We start from the raw sequence: 17,284 nt of genomic DNA, 5'->3' as shown, positions 1-17,284 counted from the left end.
TATGTGTTGGTGGTGTGAGTACCTATGCGTTGGTGGTGTGAGTACCTATGCGTTGGTGGTGTGAGCACCTATGTGTTGGTGGTGTGAGTACCTATGCATTGGTGGTGTGAGTACCTATGCGTTGGTGGTGTGAGCACCTATGTGTTGGTGGTGTGAGTACCTATGCGTTGGTGGTGTGAGCACCTATGTGTTGGTGGTGTGAGTACCTATGTGTTGGTGGTGTGAGTACCTATGTGTTGGTGGTGTGAGTACCTATGTGTTGGTGGTGTGAGTACCTATGCGTTGGTGGTGTGAGTACCTATGCGTTGGTGGTGTGAGCACCTATGTGTTGGTGGTGTGAGTACCTATGCGTTGGTGGTGTGAGCACCTATGTGTTGGTGGTGTGAGTACCTATGCGTTGGTGGTGTGAGCACCTATGTGTTGGTGGTGTGAGTACCTATGCATTGGTGCAGCTGTTATGCTGCATGCTATATATTACGGGTATCGTCCCGTGGCATTCAATGAGGTTTACCCTCGCTCTTTTGTTTGGGTACAGCCCAGTGTTTTTGTATAGGTGTTTGTTTTGGGTGTATTTAAATAATTAAATAAACCCTATTGTGTATTCCTGTGCCTCCACAGTATTCCTCTGCCTCCTGTGTCTCCAAATCCTTTATACCAGCGTGACAGTATTGACTCAACAGTGTGAATACTTATGTAAATGAGATATTTCTGTATTTCATTTTCAATAAATCTACAAAAATTTCTAAAAACATGTTTTTATTTAGTCAATATCAGGTATTTTGTGTAGATGGGTAAGAAACCAAATATATTTAATCCATGTTGAATTCAGGCTGTAACACAACAACGTGTGGAATAAGTCCAGGGGTGTGAATACTTTCTGGAGGCACTGAAGGTATACAAATGAGTATAAAACAAAATATCTAGTGACATTTTAACCCACACTCGTCATGGTTGGGAACTAACTGTTTTGGTGAAGTAATGTCTTCGTCTATAGCCCAAGTCTTGAGTGCAATGTTGTATTCCTCTACAGTACATTCATTTCTCTCACAATGGTTTATATTACAGTATATACAACATATGTTCTTTAGACTACGGCAACACTTTTGCATATTGTAGCTTCTCTACTGTTTAAACAAATTGTCAGGTCAATAAAAACAAACACGGTGACAGAACAGCAAGCTTTATAAAAGGCTGACATGAGTGGCCAGGAGGACTGGTCTACAATCCACTTCAACTCATAGAATCTCTTTTCACTTCCGGTAATTCTTTTATACAAAAACAAAGTGACCTTTTCCCGACCTCTTACAAGGGGTAAACGTAGGCGAAGTCGACGTTGTACGTGACCTGGTGTCCGTTGTCCCAGGCGTACAACTTTCCCTCCTTGGGGTTGTAGTCGATCTGTGTGGTGTAGGTGTAGTTGTTGGTGAAGGGCATCCTGGGAACCATCTGGGTGTTGGTGTGCGTGTCGAAGGCGTACGACAGGTTGGCGTCCTTCTCGTTGTAGCTGTCGACGGCGTACAGGACGCCACACACGATAAAGCAGTTCCCATAGCGGTTCCTCCTGAGGCCCGTCCTCCAGGTAGTCTCCCTCTGGGTGCTGAGGTCAGAGGGGTTCAGCCGCGTCAGGACGATCACTTCCTGTAGGAAGCCCTCATCGTCCAGTGCAGGGTAGATGACCCACAGGCCACTCTCGTCCACTGCGAAGTCGACGTCGGAGTGACCTCGCCATTGCCATGGTGTGGAGACCTCGTGGAACACGGCGTCGTGCAGCGTGGTCCAGGCCGCCACGTAGCGCAGACGCAGGTCGAACTTGATGACGTCACGGGAGAAGGCTCGGTTGTAGTAGAAGGCTCCATCGTAGACCACATGGCCCGTTCCGATCCAGTTGTAGGAAAGCTTGTAGGAGTTGGTGAAGCGGCCTTGTGGAGAAAGAAAACAAAGATAATGTATGGCCACAGTCAGAATCAAGATAATCATCTGAAAATAAAACCATTTAAAAAAACATCTGAATCTGGCCTCCGTATAACACTATTATAACAATCTAATGACAAGTTCCTCTCCGAGGAGGCAAGGAACATGAAGGATTGTGACATTTTTGCTGCGTTCGTAACTAATAAAAAAGTTGCTAAATACCTGATTTGAAGGTCTCCATGTTGCGGAACTCCAGCAGGTTGTTTCCGTAGTAGTAGTTAGTGACGTAGATCTTGTCGTTGTTGGCCAGAGGATCCTTCATCCAGGCCCCCTCGTTCCGGCCGTAGGTGTTATGGAGGACCGGCTCAGAGATGGTGGACAGTGTGTCCTTACACTCTCCTGTGGATACACAGATTGTCAGTTAGAGCAGTGTACCCAATCACAACCCTCTCCTGGGGAACACTACCCGGACAGTCCAATCCCAACCCTCTCCTGGGGGACTGCTACCCAGACAGTCCACGTTTTGGGTTCTAACCCTGTACTGATGCACCTGATTAAACTAAATAATCATAAATCCTTAATGAATGGCATTAACCTACCCTAGTAGTATTTTAATGTCGAAGGAAAAGCCATCCGGAGGAACTGGCAAGAAGAACCTACCAAGCTTCCTGTTGGATGTTTGTTGTCCTGGTTCCTTTGGGTCCTCAGGGGTCCCCTTCTCCTCCTCCCAACTGATGCTGTACCTGCGTCTGGCAGGCTGAGGCTGGCCGATGGTGGTGGTAGTAGAGGTGGTGGTAGTAGAGGTGGTGGTGGTGGCTGGTGGTCTAGTGGAGGAGGGGGTGGTCTGCCTCTGTGTTGTGGGAGACAAAGTCAGCCTAGAGCTTTCCATTGGCGATGCGGTAGTCGCTAGCAAGACCGTTGTTGTGGGCGTTTTAGGAGTTACTGTCATGGCAGCAGTTGTCGTGCCAACTGTAGTGGTCTTTGTGTTGATGGTCGAAGCCTCTGTAGTTATTGTTAGTCTTTGAGTGTTGAGCTTGTCGACTGTACTAGTGCTTGCAATGGTCTCTGATAGTCTTTTGTTTTTCACTTCCAAGGCCCTGAGTGATTCCAAACCAGTGCTTTCCAAGGCCATGACAGGTGTGTCAGTCGGTCTGACTGTTGTCCGCCTCATGGTCTCCTTGGATACCGGAGTGGTTGTTGTAGTGACTGGTCCCTCTGTGGTCTGAGTGATGCTGGCTGGTTTGACCATCATGGGGATGGGCCTCTCATTTCCTCTAGTGGTGGTCTGACCAGTGGTCTCAGCCATGGCTGAGTTAATATCAGCGTTCCTGGTGGCGGTGACTGTCTGGCTCTCTGCTGTATGTCCTATAGGCGATGCAGTCGTCTTAGAAGTCACTGTTGCTACAGTGTCGGGTTGCGTTTGGATGGGATGTGTTGATTGGCTGGTCTGCCTGGCCCCTCCCACTTGGTCTCTGCTCTTTGGCCGAGCAGCTCTTGGTCCCTCCTTCCCTTTGGCTCTTTGAGGGGGTCTGTGCTGAATAAGCTGCTCCTCGATGAGGTGGTTGACTGGGCCGTCGCCACTGAACGTATCATACTCAAAGACTGGTCAGAGAAAATAACACAAACAATAGTTTACACATCGGGACAAAATTGTCAGTTTAATGTTAAACAGGAGAGATGACGGGCCTGTAAGGTGGGCACTTCTGACTGACACCAAGACGAGTAATTCCAGCTCTCGCAAGAAATACAAAAACAGTATTAAAAAGGACAAATGACCCTGGCTGCTTGGGACTGAGGCTCTGTGGAAATGACCCTGGCTGCTTGGGGACTTAGGCTCTGTGGAAATGACCCTGGCTGCTTGGGACTGAGGCTCTGTGGAAATGACCCTGGCTGCTTGGGACTGAGGCTCTGTGGAAATGACCCTGGCTGCTTGGGACTGAGGCTCTGTGGAAATGACCCTGGCTGCTTGGGGACTTAGGCTCTGTGGAAATGACCCTGGCTGCTTGGGACTGAGGCTCTGTGGAAATGACCCTGGCTGCTTGGGGACTTAGGCTCTGTGGAAATGACCCTGGCTGCTTGGGACTGAGGCTCTGTGGAAATGACCCTGGCTGCTTGGGACTGAGGCTCTGTGGAAATGACCCTGGCAGCTTGGGACTGAGGCTCTGTGGAAATGACCCTGGCTGCTTGGGACTGAGGCTCTGTGGAAATGACCCTGGCTGCTTGGGACTGAGGCTCTGTGGAAATGACCCTGGCTGCTTGGGACTGAGGCTCTGTGGAAATGACCCTGGCTGCTTGGGACTGAGGCTATGTGGAAATGACCCTGGCTGCTTGGGACTGAGGCTATGTGGAAATGACCCTGGCTGCTTGGGACTGAGGCTCTGTGGAAATGACCCTGGCTGCTTGGGACTGAGGCTCTGTGGAAATGGGACTGAGGCTCTGTGGAAATGACCCTGGCTGTTTGGGACTGAGGCTCTGTGGAAATGACCCTGGCTGCTTGGGACTGAGGCTCTGTGGAAATGACCCTGGCTGCTTGGGACTGAGGCTCTGTGGAAATGACCCTGGCTGCTTGGGACCGAGGCTCTGTGGAAATTACCCTGGCTGCTTGGGACTGAGGCTCTGTGGAAATGACCCTGGCTGCTTGGGACTGAGGCTCTGTGGAAATGACCCTGGCTGCTTGGGACTGAGGCTCTGTGGAAATGACCCTGGCTGCTTCGGACTGAGGCTCTGTGGAAATGACCCTGGCTGCTTGGGACTGAGGCTCTGTGGAAATGACCCTGGCTGCTTGGGACTGAGGCTCTGTGGAAATGACCCTGGCTGCTTGGGACTGAGGCTCTGTGGAAATGACCCTGGCTGCTTGGGGACTTAGGCTCTGTGGAAATGACCCTGGCTGCTTGGGACTGAGGCTCTGTGGAAATGACCCTGGCTGCTTGGGACTGAGGCTCTGTGGAAATGACCCTGGCAGCTTGGGGACTTAGGCTCTGTGGAAATGACCCTGGCTGCTTGGGACTGAGGCTCTGTGGAAATGACCCTGGCTGCTTGGGGACTTAGGCTCTGTGGAAATGACCCTGGCTGCTTGGGGACTTAGGCTCTGTGGAAATGACCCTGGCTGCTTGGGACTGAGGCTCTGTGGAAATGACCCTGGCTGCTTGGGGACTTAGGCTCTGTGGAAATGACCCTGGCTGCTTGGGGACTTAGGCTCTGTGGAAATGACCCTGGCTGCTTGGGACTGAGACTCTGTGGAAATGACCCTGGCTGCTTGGGACTGAGGCTCTGTGGAAATGACCCTGGCTGCTTGGGACTGAGGCTCTGTGGAAATGACCCTGGCTGCGTGGGACTGAGGCTCTGTGGAAATGACCCTGGCTGCGTGGGACTTTACAGCTGCTGTTTCAGCATAGCCAGTGACCAGCCATTAGCCAGGGACCAGCCATTCTAAATAGCAGTTTGTGGAAAAGACAGAGATAGATATGTTGTCCGTCTGATGAGGTCTATAAGATCTGAGATCTCAAAAGTCAGAACTCACAATTCTCCCCTGGCTCCCCGTCATCAGCCACCATTTGGTCAAATTTGTAGAAGGTCATCCCCCTGATCACCATCCCTTTGGGGCCAGTCTTCACCCCCTGGGACACCCTCTGGCTCTCTTGGCTGGCCCCATCCTGGGGGGTCACCTCTGGGATCACCTGGGCAGTCACCTGAGGGGTGGGGCTGGGTCCTGGTTCTGAAGCATCCGTCTTAATTAAGGGTCTGGGGGACTCGTGGCCTCCGTCAAATCTCTCCTCGTGCCTCTCCTGTCAAGTGGATGAAACATACCCATTCTTATCAGTGGTGACAAAGAAACTGTCAGAAGTATCCTGATAAACAAGCACAATGATTACACAATACCTGGCAGAAGACAGACATTACAAATTGAGTTCTGTCCTGGGTATGTTTTCTTATTCTCATTCCCCTCAAGTTGTGCCATTATTGTCAGAGTATGTTTTGATAAGTGAAAACAAGAAACATTTGAAAGGAACTGAACACACTCTTGGGACAACATATCAATATACTGAATAATTTGATTGTAGGGTCCAGGTCCGCCCATCCCTGCTGGACCGTTTCCCTGGTTGCATCCCAAATGGCACCCTATTCCTGATATAGAGCACTACTTTTGGGGCGGCAGGGTAGCCTAGTGGTTAGAGCGTTGGACTAGTAACTGAAAGGTTGCAAGATCGAATCTCCGTCGTCGTTCTGCACCTGAACAAGTTAACCCACTGTTCCTAGGCCGTCATTGAACATAAGAATGTTACTTGCCTAGTAAAATAAAAAAATACTTTTGACCAGGGCTCTAATTTTATTTTACCTTTATTTAACTAGGCAAGTAAGTTAAGAACAAATTCTTATTTTCAATGACGGCCTAGGAACAGTGGGTTAACTGCCTGTTCAGGGGCAGAACGACAGAGTTACTAGTCCAACACTCTAACCACTAGGCTACCCCCTAATAGGACTAGGGCTCTTAACATGGCTATAATAGGGCTCTAATAGAGCTCACTACTCTAATAAAAAGTAGTGTCCTATAAAGAGGTCAGCGTTCGCCTGGCTGGATGCCTCTGTAATATCCACATCCACTCCTATACCGGATGAATAATCCACTGGACCTGCCAAACCACAAATTACTGTGTTTATTATCTGAAATATATAATGTGCCGTTATATAAAAGTCTCTGAGTTTATTGGGGAGAAAGGTGTGGAAAAAAACATGGCCGTTCTTGGTCGTTTTGTTGAAGGAAAAACGTGACATGGCTAATATCAACATCATTATTTGCAGCCTACTTGGTGTGGGAACTGTTTCCTGTCTTCCCAGCAGTCTACTTGGTGTGGGAACTGTTTCCTGTCTTCCCAGCAGCCTACTTGGTGTGGGAACTACTGCCTGTCTTCCCAGCAGCCTACTTGGTGTGTGAACTGTTTCCTGTCTTCCCAGCAGGCTACTTGGTGTGGGAACTACTGCCTGTCTTCCCAGCAGCCTACTTGGTGTGGGAACTACTGCCTGTCTTCCCAGCAGCCTACTTGGTGTGTGAACTGTTTCCTGTCTTCCCAGCAGCCTACTTGGTGTGGGAACTACTGCCTGTCTTCCCAGCAGCCTACTTGGTGTGGGAACTACTGCCTGTCTTCTCAGCAGCCTACTTGGTGTGGGAACTGTTTCCTGTCTTCCCAGCAGTCTACTTGGTGTGGGAACTACTGCTTGTCTTCTCAGCAGCCTACTTGGTGTGTGAACTGCTGACTGTCTTCCCAGCAGCCTACTTGGTGTGGGAATTACTGCCTGTCTTCCCAGCAGCCTACTTGGTGTGGGAACTACTGCCTGTCTTCCCAGCAGCCTACTTGGTGTGGGAACTACTGCCTGTCTTCCCAGCAGCCTAGTTGGTGTGTGAACTGTTGTCCGTCTTCCCAGCAGCCTACCTGGTGTGGGAACTACTGCCTGTCTTCTCAGCAGCCTACCTGGTGTGGGAACTACTGACTGTCTTCCCAGCAGTCTACTTGGTGTGGGAACTACTGCCTGTCTTCCCAGCAGCCTACCTGGTGTGGGAACTACTGACTGTCTTCCCAGCAGCCTACTTGGTGTGGGAACTACTGCCTGTCTTCCCAGCAGTCTACTTGGTGTGGGAACTACTGCCTGTCTTCCCAGCAGCCTAGTTGGTGTGTGAACTGTTGTCCGTCTTCCCAGCAGCCTACTTGGTGTGTGAACTGCTGACTGTCTTCCCAGCAGCCTTCTTGGTGTGGGAACTACTGCCTGTCTTCCCAACAGCCTAGTTGGTGTGTGAACTGTTGTCCGTCTTCCCAGCAGCCTACTTGGTGTGTGAACTGCTGACTGTCTTCCCAGCAGCCTTCTTGGTGTGGGAACTACTGCCTGTCTTCCCAGCAGCCTAGTTGGTGTGTGAACTGTTGTCCGTCTTCCCAGCAGCCTACCTGGTGTGGGAACTACTGACTGCTTATAAAACTTGCAGATGATTGTTGACACATCAACCAGGATTAAGGGGCAGATTAACGTAGGACTCTTGTCATTTTGGTAATCGGTGCCTGTATTGGAGGGGGAGTGGTTTCTCCTCTCCTAGGCAATCAGCAATTAGTACAAGGAGGTTGCTAGGCAACTGGCAAATAGTGTTAGTACTTCAGTCTTCCCTGGTTTTTCAGCGGGAGCTATAAGTGGCGGTCTCGTCTGCAAAAGTAAGACCGTCGCCAAAACTGGGATGGTTATGCCGCGTTGTTCTGCGGAGTTGTTCGAGGAAGGAACTAGAGGAAGGCTCCAGTCTCTCACTTGAGTATCTTACCTAGTTATTTTGTTTGTTTTCTATACCTGTTCTCTCCTCTTCCTGTGGGCTTTACAGACGCTGCAACTCTTCTAATTGAGTTTACCCTGAGCGCACAACCGATGTGGAGTTCCTGGTCTCTGGCGGCGTTTGGAACTGCCGATCTGCGGTCAAGAGTTCCTCTCAGCCTATTCTGCCATTCAGTCCCTGACGGAGACATGGATCACCTCAGAGAACACTGCTACTCCAGCTGCTCTCTCTACATCTGACTACGTTTTCTCTCATAGTCCGAGAGCATCTGGTCGTCACGGCTGCAGCACAGCCCTACTCATTTCTCCTAACTGGAGATTTTCATTTTTCTCACCTGTCCAGCTCCTCATTTGAATTCCATGCTGTCACTGTCACTTGTCCACTCAAGCATGACATTGTTGTAATCTATCATCCACCAGGTGCCTTTGAAGAGTTCCTTAATGAGTTTGACACCTTGAATGAGCTCATTTCCTGACGATGGCTCACCGCTCTTCGTACTTGGCAACTTCAACCTCCCGATGTCTGTCTTCGATCAATTTCTTTCAAACTCTCTCGTTCCCTTCCTTGCCTCTTTTGACCTCACCCTTTCACAGTCCCCTCCCACTTTCACAGTCCCCTCCCACGTTCACAGTCCCCGCCCACTTTCACAGTCCCCTCCCACTGACAAAGCAGGCAAGTCGATTGACATCTTTACTAGAGGCTGTTCTCCTACTAATCTCACTGCAACCGCCCTCCAGGTATATGATCACTATTTTGTTTCCTTTTCTCTCCCATCTCTCCTCCTACCCACGCAGCCCCTACCCATCTCTCCTCCTACCCACGCAGCCCCTACCCATCTCTCCTCCTACCCACGCAGCCCCTACCCATCTCTCCTCCTACCCACGCAGCCCCTACCCATCTCTCCTCCTACCCACGCAGCCCCTGCCATCTCTCCTCCAATCCTACCCATCTCTCCTCCAATCCTACCCATCTCTCCTCCAACCCACTCACTCCCTACCCATCTCTCCTCCAACCCTACCCATCTCTCCTCCAACCCTACCCTCTCAGCCCCTACCCATCTCTCCTCTAACCCTACCCTCTCAGCCCCTACCCATCTCTCCTCCAACACTACCCTCTCAGCCCCTACCCATCTCTCCTCCAATCCTACCCATCTCTCCTCCAATCCTACCCATCTCTCCTCCAATCCTACCCATCTCTCCTCCAACCCACTCAGCCCCTACCCATCTCTCCTCCAACCCTACCCTCTCAGCCCCTACCCATCTCTCCTCCAACCCTACCCTCTCAGCCCCTACCCATCTCTCCTCCAACCCTACCCTCTCAGCCCCTACCCATCTCTCCTCCAACCCTACCCTCTCAGCCCCTACCCATCTCTCCTCCAACCCTACCCACTCAGCCCCTACCCATCTCTCCTCCAACCCTACCCTCTCAGCCCCTACCCATCTCTCCTCCAACCCTACCCACTCAGCCCCTACCCATCTCTCCTCCAACCCTACCCTCTCAGCCCCTACCCATCTCTCCTCCAACCCTACCCTCTCAGCCCCTACCCATCTCTAGTCCAACCCTACCCATCTCTCCCTTCTGCTAAATCCTTCTCCCTCCTGATTACGCCTCTTCAAACCTACTCTCCTCCCTTTCCGCATCCTATGATTCGCACTGTCCCCGTACCTTCCCGGCCGGCTCGGCCCTCCCCTCATGCTCCGTGGCTGAGTTTCTCATTGCGAGCTCAGAACAGGGCTGCGGGCAGTTGAGCAAAAATGGAGGAAAACTAAACTTTCGGAGGACCTTCTTCCTCTCTACCTTCTCATCTGCTGCTGAAGCCACTTTCTATCACTTTACATTTTAAACTTCTGCCTCTAACCCTAGGAAACTCTTTAACACCTTCTCCTCCCTCCTCCACCCCCTCCCTCCTCCCTCTCTCTCTGCGGGAGACTTTGTCAACCACTTCGAAAAGAAAGTTGACGACATCCGCTCCTCATTCACTCAGCCTATTGAGTCCACATGGTCCCACTCACACAGAACTACCCTACGCCTCCACTTCTTTCTCACATCTCTCTCCAGATGTCATCCTGTGACTAGTGAGATCTGGCCACACAACAACCTGCCCACTCGACCCCCATCCCCTCCTCCCTTCTCCAGACCATCTCTGGAGACCTTATCCCATTCCACACTTCCCTCATCAACTCATCCCTGACCACTGGCTGTGTTCCATCCTCATTAACTCATCCCTGACCACTGGCTGTGTTCCATCCTCATTAACTCATCCCTGACCACTGGCTGTGTTCCATCCTCATCAACTCATCCCTGACCACTGGCTGTGTTCCATCCTCATCAACTCATCCCTGACCACTGGCTGTGTTCCATCCTCATCAACTCATCCCTGACCACTGGCTGTGTTCCATCCTCATCAACTCATCCCTGACCACTGGCTGTGTTCCATCCTCATCAACTCATCCCTGACCACTGGCTGTGTTCCATCCTCATCAACTCATCCCTGACCACTGGCTGTGTTCCATCCTCATCAACTCATCCCTGACCACTGGCTGTGTTCCATCCTCATCAACTCATCCCTGACCACTGGCTGTGTTCCATCCTCATCAACTCATCCCTGACCACTGGCTGTGTTCCATCCTCATCAACTCATCCCTGACCACTGGCTGTGTCCCATCCTCATCAACTCATCCCTGACCACTGGCTGTGTTCCATCCTCATCAACTCATCCCTGACCACTGGCTGTGTTCCATCCTCATCAACTCATCCCTGACCACTGGCTGTGTTCCATCCTCATCAACTCATCCCTGACCACTGACTGCGTCCCATCTGACTTCAAAATGTCCCGAGTCATTTCCCTCCTCAAGAAACTAACACTCGACTCATCTGATGTCAAAAACTACAGACCTGTATCCCTTCTTTCTTTTCTTTCCAAAACACTTGATCGTTCTGTCTCTGATCAACTCTCTCGTTATCTCTCCCAGAACGATCTTCTTGACCCTAACCAGCCAGGCTACAAGATGGGTCACTCAACCAAGACTGCTTTTCTCTGTGTCAAGACTGCCCTTCTCTGTGTCAAGACTGCCCTTCTCTGTGTCAAGACTGCCCTTCTCTGTGTCAAGACTGCCCTTCTCTGTGTCAAGACTGCCCTTCTCCGTGTTACGGAGGCTCTCTGCCAAAGCTGACTTTCTCTCGTCTGTTCTCATCCTTCTAGAGCTATCTGCTGCCTTCGACACCTGGGACCATCAGATCCTCTCCTTTCCACCCTCTCAGGGCTGGGCGTCTCAGGCTCTGCACACTCTTAGATTGCAACCTACCTTGCAGGCCGCTCCTACCAGGTGACGTAGAGAGGATATGTGTCTGCACTACATACACTGGTGTCCCCCAGGGCTCGGTTCTTGGCCCTCTCTTTTTCTCTCTATACACCAAGTCACTCGTCTCCATCATCTCCTCACATGGTTACACCTAGTATTGCTATGTGGATGGCACTCAACAATTTGTATCCTTTCCCTCTTCTGACACCCAGGTGGCGACATGCATCTCTGCGTGCCTGGCAGATATCTCAGCTTGGATGTTGGCCCACCACCTCAAGCTCAACCTCGACAAGACAGAGCTGCTCCTCCTCCCGGGGAAAGCCTGCCCGCTCAAAGACCTCTCCATCACGATTGATAACTCAACAGTGTCACCCTCCCAGAGTGCAAAGAACCTTGGTATGACCCTGGACTAAACCCTGTCGTTCTCTGCAAATATCAAAGCAGTGATTCGCTCCTGCAGGTTCATGCTCTACAACATCCGTATAGTACGACCCTACCTCACACAGGAAGCGGCACAGGTCCTAATCCAGGGACTTATCTCCCGTCTTGACTACTGCAACTCGCTGTTGGCTGGGCTCCCCGCTTGTGCCATCAAACCCCTGCGACTTATCCAGAACGCTGCAGCCCGCCTGGTGTTCAACCTTCCCAAGCTCTCCCATCCCACTCCTCCGCACTCTCTACTGGCTTCCAGTCGGAGCTTGCATCCACTATGGTGCTTGCCTACGGAACAGCAAGAGGAACTGCCCCTCCCTACCTTCAGGCTATGCTCAAACCCTACACCCCGAGCACTCCGTTCTGCCACCTCTGGTCTCTTGGCCTCCCACCCCTACGGGAGGGCAGCTCCTGCTCAGCCCAGTCCAAGCTCTTCTCTGTCCTGGCACCCCAATGGTGGAACCAGCTTACCCCTGAAGCTGGGACACTGCCCATCTCACAAATGTACCTAAACCCTACCTCTTCAAAGAGTATACACTTTCAAGGAGCGGGACACTAATCCGGACGATTCTAATAAATCCCGCTATGCCCTCAGACGAACCATCAAACAGGCAAAATGTCAATACACGACTAAGATTGAATCCTACTACACCGGCTCTGACGCTCATCGGATATGACAGGGCATTCAAACTATTACGGACTACAAAGGGAAACCCAGCCATGACGAGTGAAATGCCGTTTATGCTCGCTTCGAGGCAAGCAACACTGAAGCATGCATGAGAGCACCAGCTGTTCCGGACGACTGTGTGATCAAGCTCTCCATAGCTGATGTGAGCAAGACCTTGAAACAGGTCAACATTCACAAGGCCAGACGGATTACCAGTACATGTACTCAAAGCATGAGCAGACCAACTGGCAGGTGTCTTCACCGACATTTTCAACCTCTCTCTGACCGAGTCTGTAATACCGACAGACAAGCAGACATCCATAGTCCCTGTACCTAGGAAAGCGAAGGTAACCTGCCTAAATGACTACCGCCCCGTAGCACTCACGTCGGTAGCCATGGCTCACATCAACACCATCATCCCGGAAACCCTAGACCCAATCCAATTCGCATACCGCTCCAAAAGATCCACAGATGATGCAATATCAATCGCACTCCACACTGGAAGGAAGGAACCTAATGTGAGAATGCTGTTCATTGGCTACAGCTCAGCGTTCAACACCATAGTGCCCACAAAGCTCATCACTAAGCTAAGGACCCTGGGACTAAACACCTCTCTCTGCAACTGGATCCTGGACTTCCTGATGAACTGCCCCAAAGTGGTAAGGGTAGGCAACAACACATCTGCCACGCTGATCCTTAACACAGGGGCCCCTCAGGGGTGCGTGCTTAGTCCCCTCCTGTACTCCCTGTTCACCCACGACTGCGTGGCCAAGCACGACTCCAACACCATCATTAAGTTTGCTGACGACACAACAGTGGTAGGCCTGATCACTGACAACGATGAGACAGCCTATAGGGAGGAGGTCAGAGACCTGGCCATGTGATGCCAGGATAACAACCTCTCCCTCAAAATGATCAAGAAAAAGGAGCTGATCGTGGACTACAGGAAAAGGAGGGCCGAACACACCCCCATTGACGGGGCTGTAGTGGTGCGGGTCGAGAGTTTCAAGTTCCTTGGTGTCCACATCACCAACAAACTATCATGGCCCAAACACACCAAGACAGTCGTGAAGAGGGCATGACAGCACCTTTTCCCCCTCAGAAGACTTGGCATGGGTCCCCAGATCCTAAAAAGGTTCTACAGCTGCACCATCGAGAGCATCCTGACCGGTTTCAACACCGCCTGGTATGACAACTGCTCTGCATCCGACCGGAAGTCGCTACAGAGGGTAGTGCGTACTGCCCAGTACATCACTGGGACCAAGCTTCCTGCCATCCAGGACCTCTATACCAGTCGGTGTCATAGAAATTATCATGACTCCAGTCACAGACTGTTCTCACTGCTACCACAAATGATACCGGAGCACCAAGTCTAGGTCCAAAAGACTTCTTAACAGCTTCTACCCCCAAACCATAAGACTGCTGAACAATTAATCAAATAGCCACCTGGACTATTTACATTGACCCTGATCACTGCCCTGGGGAATTGGGATATTTTTTAGACCAGAGTTTCTCCTATTGGCCCTCCAACACCACTTCCAGCAGCATTTGGTCTCCCATTCAGGGACCAACCCTGCTTAGCTTCAGAGGCAAGCCAGCGGTGAATGCAGAGTGGTATGCTGCTGGCATGAAGAAAGTAATACAATGGGATCCCAATGTGTTGTTTTTTTGTAAAGCCACTCGAGATCATTGGTGCTGCAGTGTTACCAAACCTGATGACCCCCAGATCCTACCCACCTCTTTATTCTGATAGGCTGTAGCCACATCACTCAGTCTCTTCTTCTCCTGCATCAGGGGGAGTGAGGGGGATGGTGTCTCCTTCACCTGCTGTGGCTGGATAGAGGGTCTCCTCTCTTGGCCTGGACCAGCCTCATCCTGGCTGTGGTTCTGAGAGACTGCTTGGTTCTAGTTGGACACATATAGGATGTTTTCTTATGGTAAAATAATGATGACAATGTTTGTCAGTGCTTTATAATAGACTGTATCTCATTTACAAGCAGCTACATTTAAATAAATATCAGGCACTCAATAAGTGAGCATGTTTTCTGGGAAATGGGACCTTGGCCAAAGAAGGGTGTTTTTCAAGACATAAAATGTCTGTAACTCACTATTTGTATTTATTTCACCTTTATTTAACCAGGTAGGCAAGTTGAGAACAAGTTATCATTTACAATTGCGACCTGGCCAAGATAAAGCAAAGCAGTGCGACACATACAACAACACTGAGTTACATATGGAATGAACAAAACCAACAGTCAATTATACAGTAGGTAAATATATATACAGCAAGTGCAAATGAGGTAGGATAAGGCAATAAATAGGCCATGGTGGTGAAGTAATTACAATATAGCAATTAAACACGAATGGTAGGATGTGCAGAAGATGAATGTGCAAGTTCAGATACTGGGGTGCAAAGGAGCAAAATAAATAAATAAATACAGTATGGGGATGAGGTAGTTGGATGGGCTATTTACAGATGAGATATGTGCAGTGATCTGTGAGCTGCTCTGACAGCTGGTGCTTAAAGCTAGTGAGGGAGGTAAGAGTCTCTATCAAGAAAAGTTATGCTTCAGGCATAATTCATTTCTAATTTCCATCACTTAAATGGAGTGTGTTGGACACGACTTTCAGGTCCATAAAGGCCAGTCGCCTGTGGCATGCATCAGAACCACTAATAAAGCAGAGTAATGGCTCCTGGGAGACCCATTCTATTCTAAGTGATTGGTTTCCTTCCATTCAACTGGCCCGTCTGGTTGTTCTAATCTACAACATACAGTATACACCCAGTCTACTTACTGTTTCATATGGAGTTCTGTTTTCATTCAGTGTGTGGGCGTGCTGCTGTGCTCACCACATCTCAGATTCACTGTATGTGCCCGTCAGCCCATGATGTATATAGTCTACTCTTTACAGGCAGGACTTACCTTTTCAATGTTTTCCACACGGTCCAGGAGCTTAGTGGTGACGGAGTGGAGCTTCAGGAGATCCAGGCCATAGAAGGATCCCTCCAGCAATTCAGTAATCATGGAGAGCTAGAACGGATGAAGTCATTTCCATCAGACGGGTTTGCTCTCATTCTGAGCACAGCACAGGCATGCCACAATCAAACTATTTCCCACAGCCCATCCATAGAGATTACTCTCTCAGCACAGACATGCCATAAAACTCCATAGCCCATCCATGAGTATAAAATTCAAAATTGAACATCCAAATCGTCAAATGAATCCTAAAAAAGGTGTCAGAAGACAGAAGCTGCAGTGACACTGAGGAGGACACAGACAGAGCCACCGTTTGTAATATGATTGAGTGGATCCAGGCGAGATCACCTTGATGTTATCCTTCCCAGATTCCCGTAGCTGCTTCAACCTGAAGTCCCCCTCGCAGGGATTGACCGCCGACGGAGGAGCGATGCAGGCGCACTTGCACTCTGACCCCGAGGTGATAGTCTCTACGGTGTAGTAGTCCTGCGCCGTGCCGCTGCCCTCTTCTATCCGCCGACAGGCGCTCCTGCTCAGGGGTCTGACAACACATTTACAGCGACAGTCTGAGCCTTCGGAGAGGGCTTTCACTTTGTCATAATCACCCAGCAGCTACAAAGAGAAGAGGACGGACGCATTTTCCACCACGTATAATCAGAACACATTTTACTTGATACAAATGCATCTTGACCATATGTTCAGTATAGGTATGCTTTCAGTATAGGAATGCTTTCAATATTGCCCTGTTTTCAGCATAGGCATGTTTTTAGTATTGGCATGCATTCAGTAAAGGCATGTTTTCACTATAGGCATGCCTTCAGTGCCACCATATATTATCCATTTTAAAATACTGATTCAATATTGACTAATGCAAATAGATCTGTTGACATGAACAACTCTTCCAGTTGATTATAGGCTAGGTGATGTCACCATGGACCTACCTGAGTCAGAATGTTATGATGCGTGTCCATCTCTTCCTGTAGCGTGTCATTCTCATCTCCAAGGTCCTCTTTATGTTCGGGGTTAATCCCAGGATTAGTGTCCGCAGGTATGGCCGTGCCCGCGCACTCCTTTGGGGCAGCTGAACATAACGCCAAAAACACGCACCAAATTACGCACAGGAAAGCCCTTTCACGCATCATGTAGGCTAAGGCCCAGACGAAGGAAAAATCTGCATAAAAAATATTTTTTTAAACTGCCTTTCACTTTAAATTTGAGATTGTATTTTCATTTGATCCCAGACGAATTGCATCTTTCTATTTCATCAGCAAATCGCCTTTTCCTGCTTGGTAAGTGAATAGCAAGTGTTTTATGGTCCTCTGTGTGTGTGTGTAAGTGCATCTGCTGGGAGTGACTGCGGGGGATGAGAGGGACTGGGCTCAGTGCGCTGGAGTCCTAGGACGGACGAGAGAAAGGAGAGGACCTGAAAGAACCAGGGGCAAGGAGGAGTTTAACTGCTGCAAATGCCAAGTGGCACACACAATGAATACATAAAATGACGGCCATGTTGGAAATATTAGAATGAATACGAGTGTCCATTTAAAAATGGTTGAATCATGACAATGTCCGCCACATACATTTTGTGAGTAGTTTATCTTTAAACTAGTTTATGAAGCAACTTTCCTAGACAGAAGAGAATGAACCAAGCTACAGCCATGCGATATATGGTCTTTGGTGCCCTCTGGTG

General features: G+C 49.8%; 1 protein-coding gene across 1 annotated transcript; it reads right to left on the bottom strand.

Moving 5' to 3' along the window:
• Positions 1-739: 739 nt before the first annotated feature.
• LOC139409559 (olfactomedin-like 2Ba) lies at positions 740-16,994 on the bottom strand. The gene is made up of 8 exons (XM_071154891.1): positions 16,539-16,994; positions 15,946-16,209; positions 15,544-15,651; positions 14,357-14,524; positions 5,432-5,696; positions 2,572-3,513; positions 2,134-2,310; positions 740-1,919 (listed from the first exon to the last, which is right to left on the bottom strand). The coding sequence occupies exons 1-8, from the start codon at positions 16,737-16,739 to the stop codon at positions 1,303-1,305; spliced, it is 2,742 nt and encodes a 913-aa protein (XP_071010992.1). The 5' UTR covers positions 16,740-16,994; the 3' UTR covers positions 740-1,302.
• Positions 16,995-17,284: the final 290 nt, after the last annotated feature.

Source organism: Oncorhynchus clarkii, chromosome 5, assembly GCF_045791955.1.
Source record: "Oncorhynchus clarkii lewisi isolate Uvic-CL-2024 chromosome 5, UVic_Ocla_1.0, whole genome shotgun sequence".
In the NCBI taxonomy this organism is placed as follows: domain Eukaryota; kingdom Metazoa; phylum Chordata; class Actinopteri; order Salmoniformes; family Salmonidae; genus Oncorhynchus; species Oncorhynchus clarkii.
The sequence above is the reverse complement of the archived record's forward strand: the minus strand, read 5'-3'. Positions and strand labels throughout refer to the sequence as shown.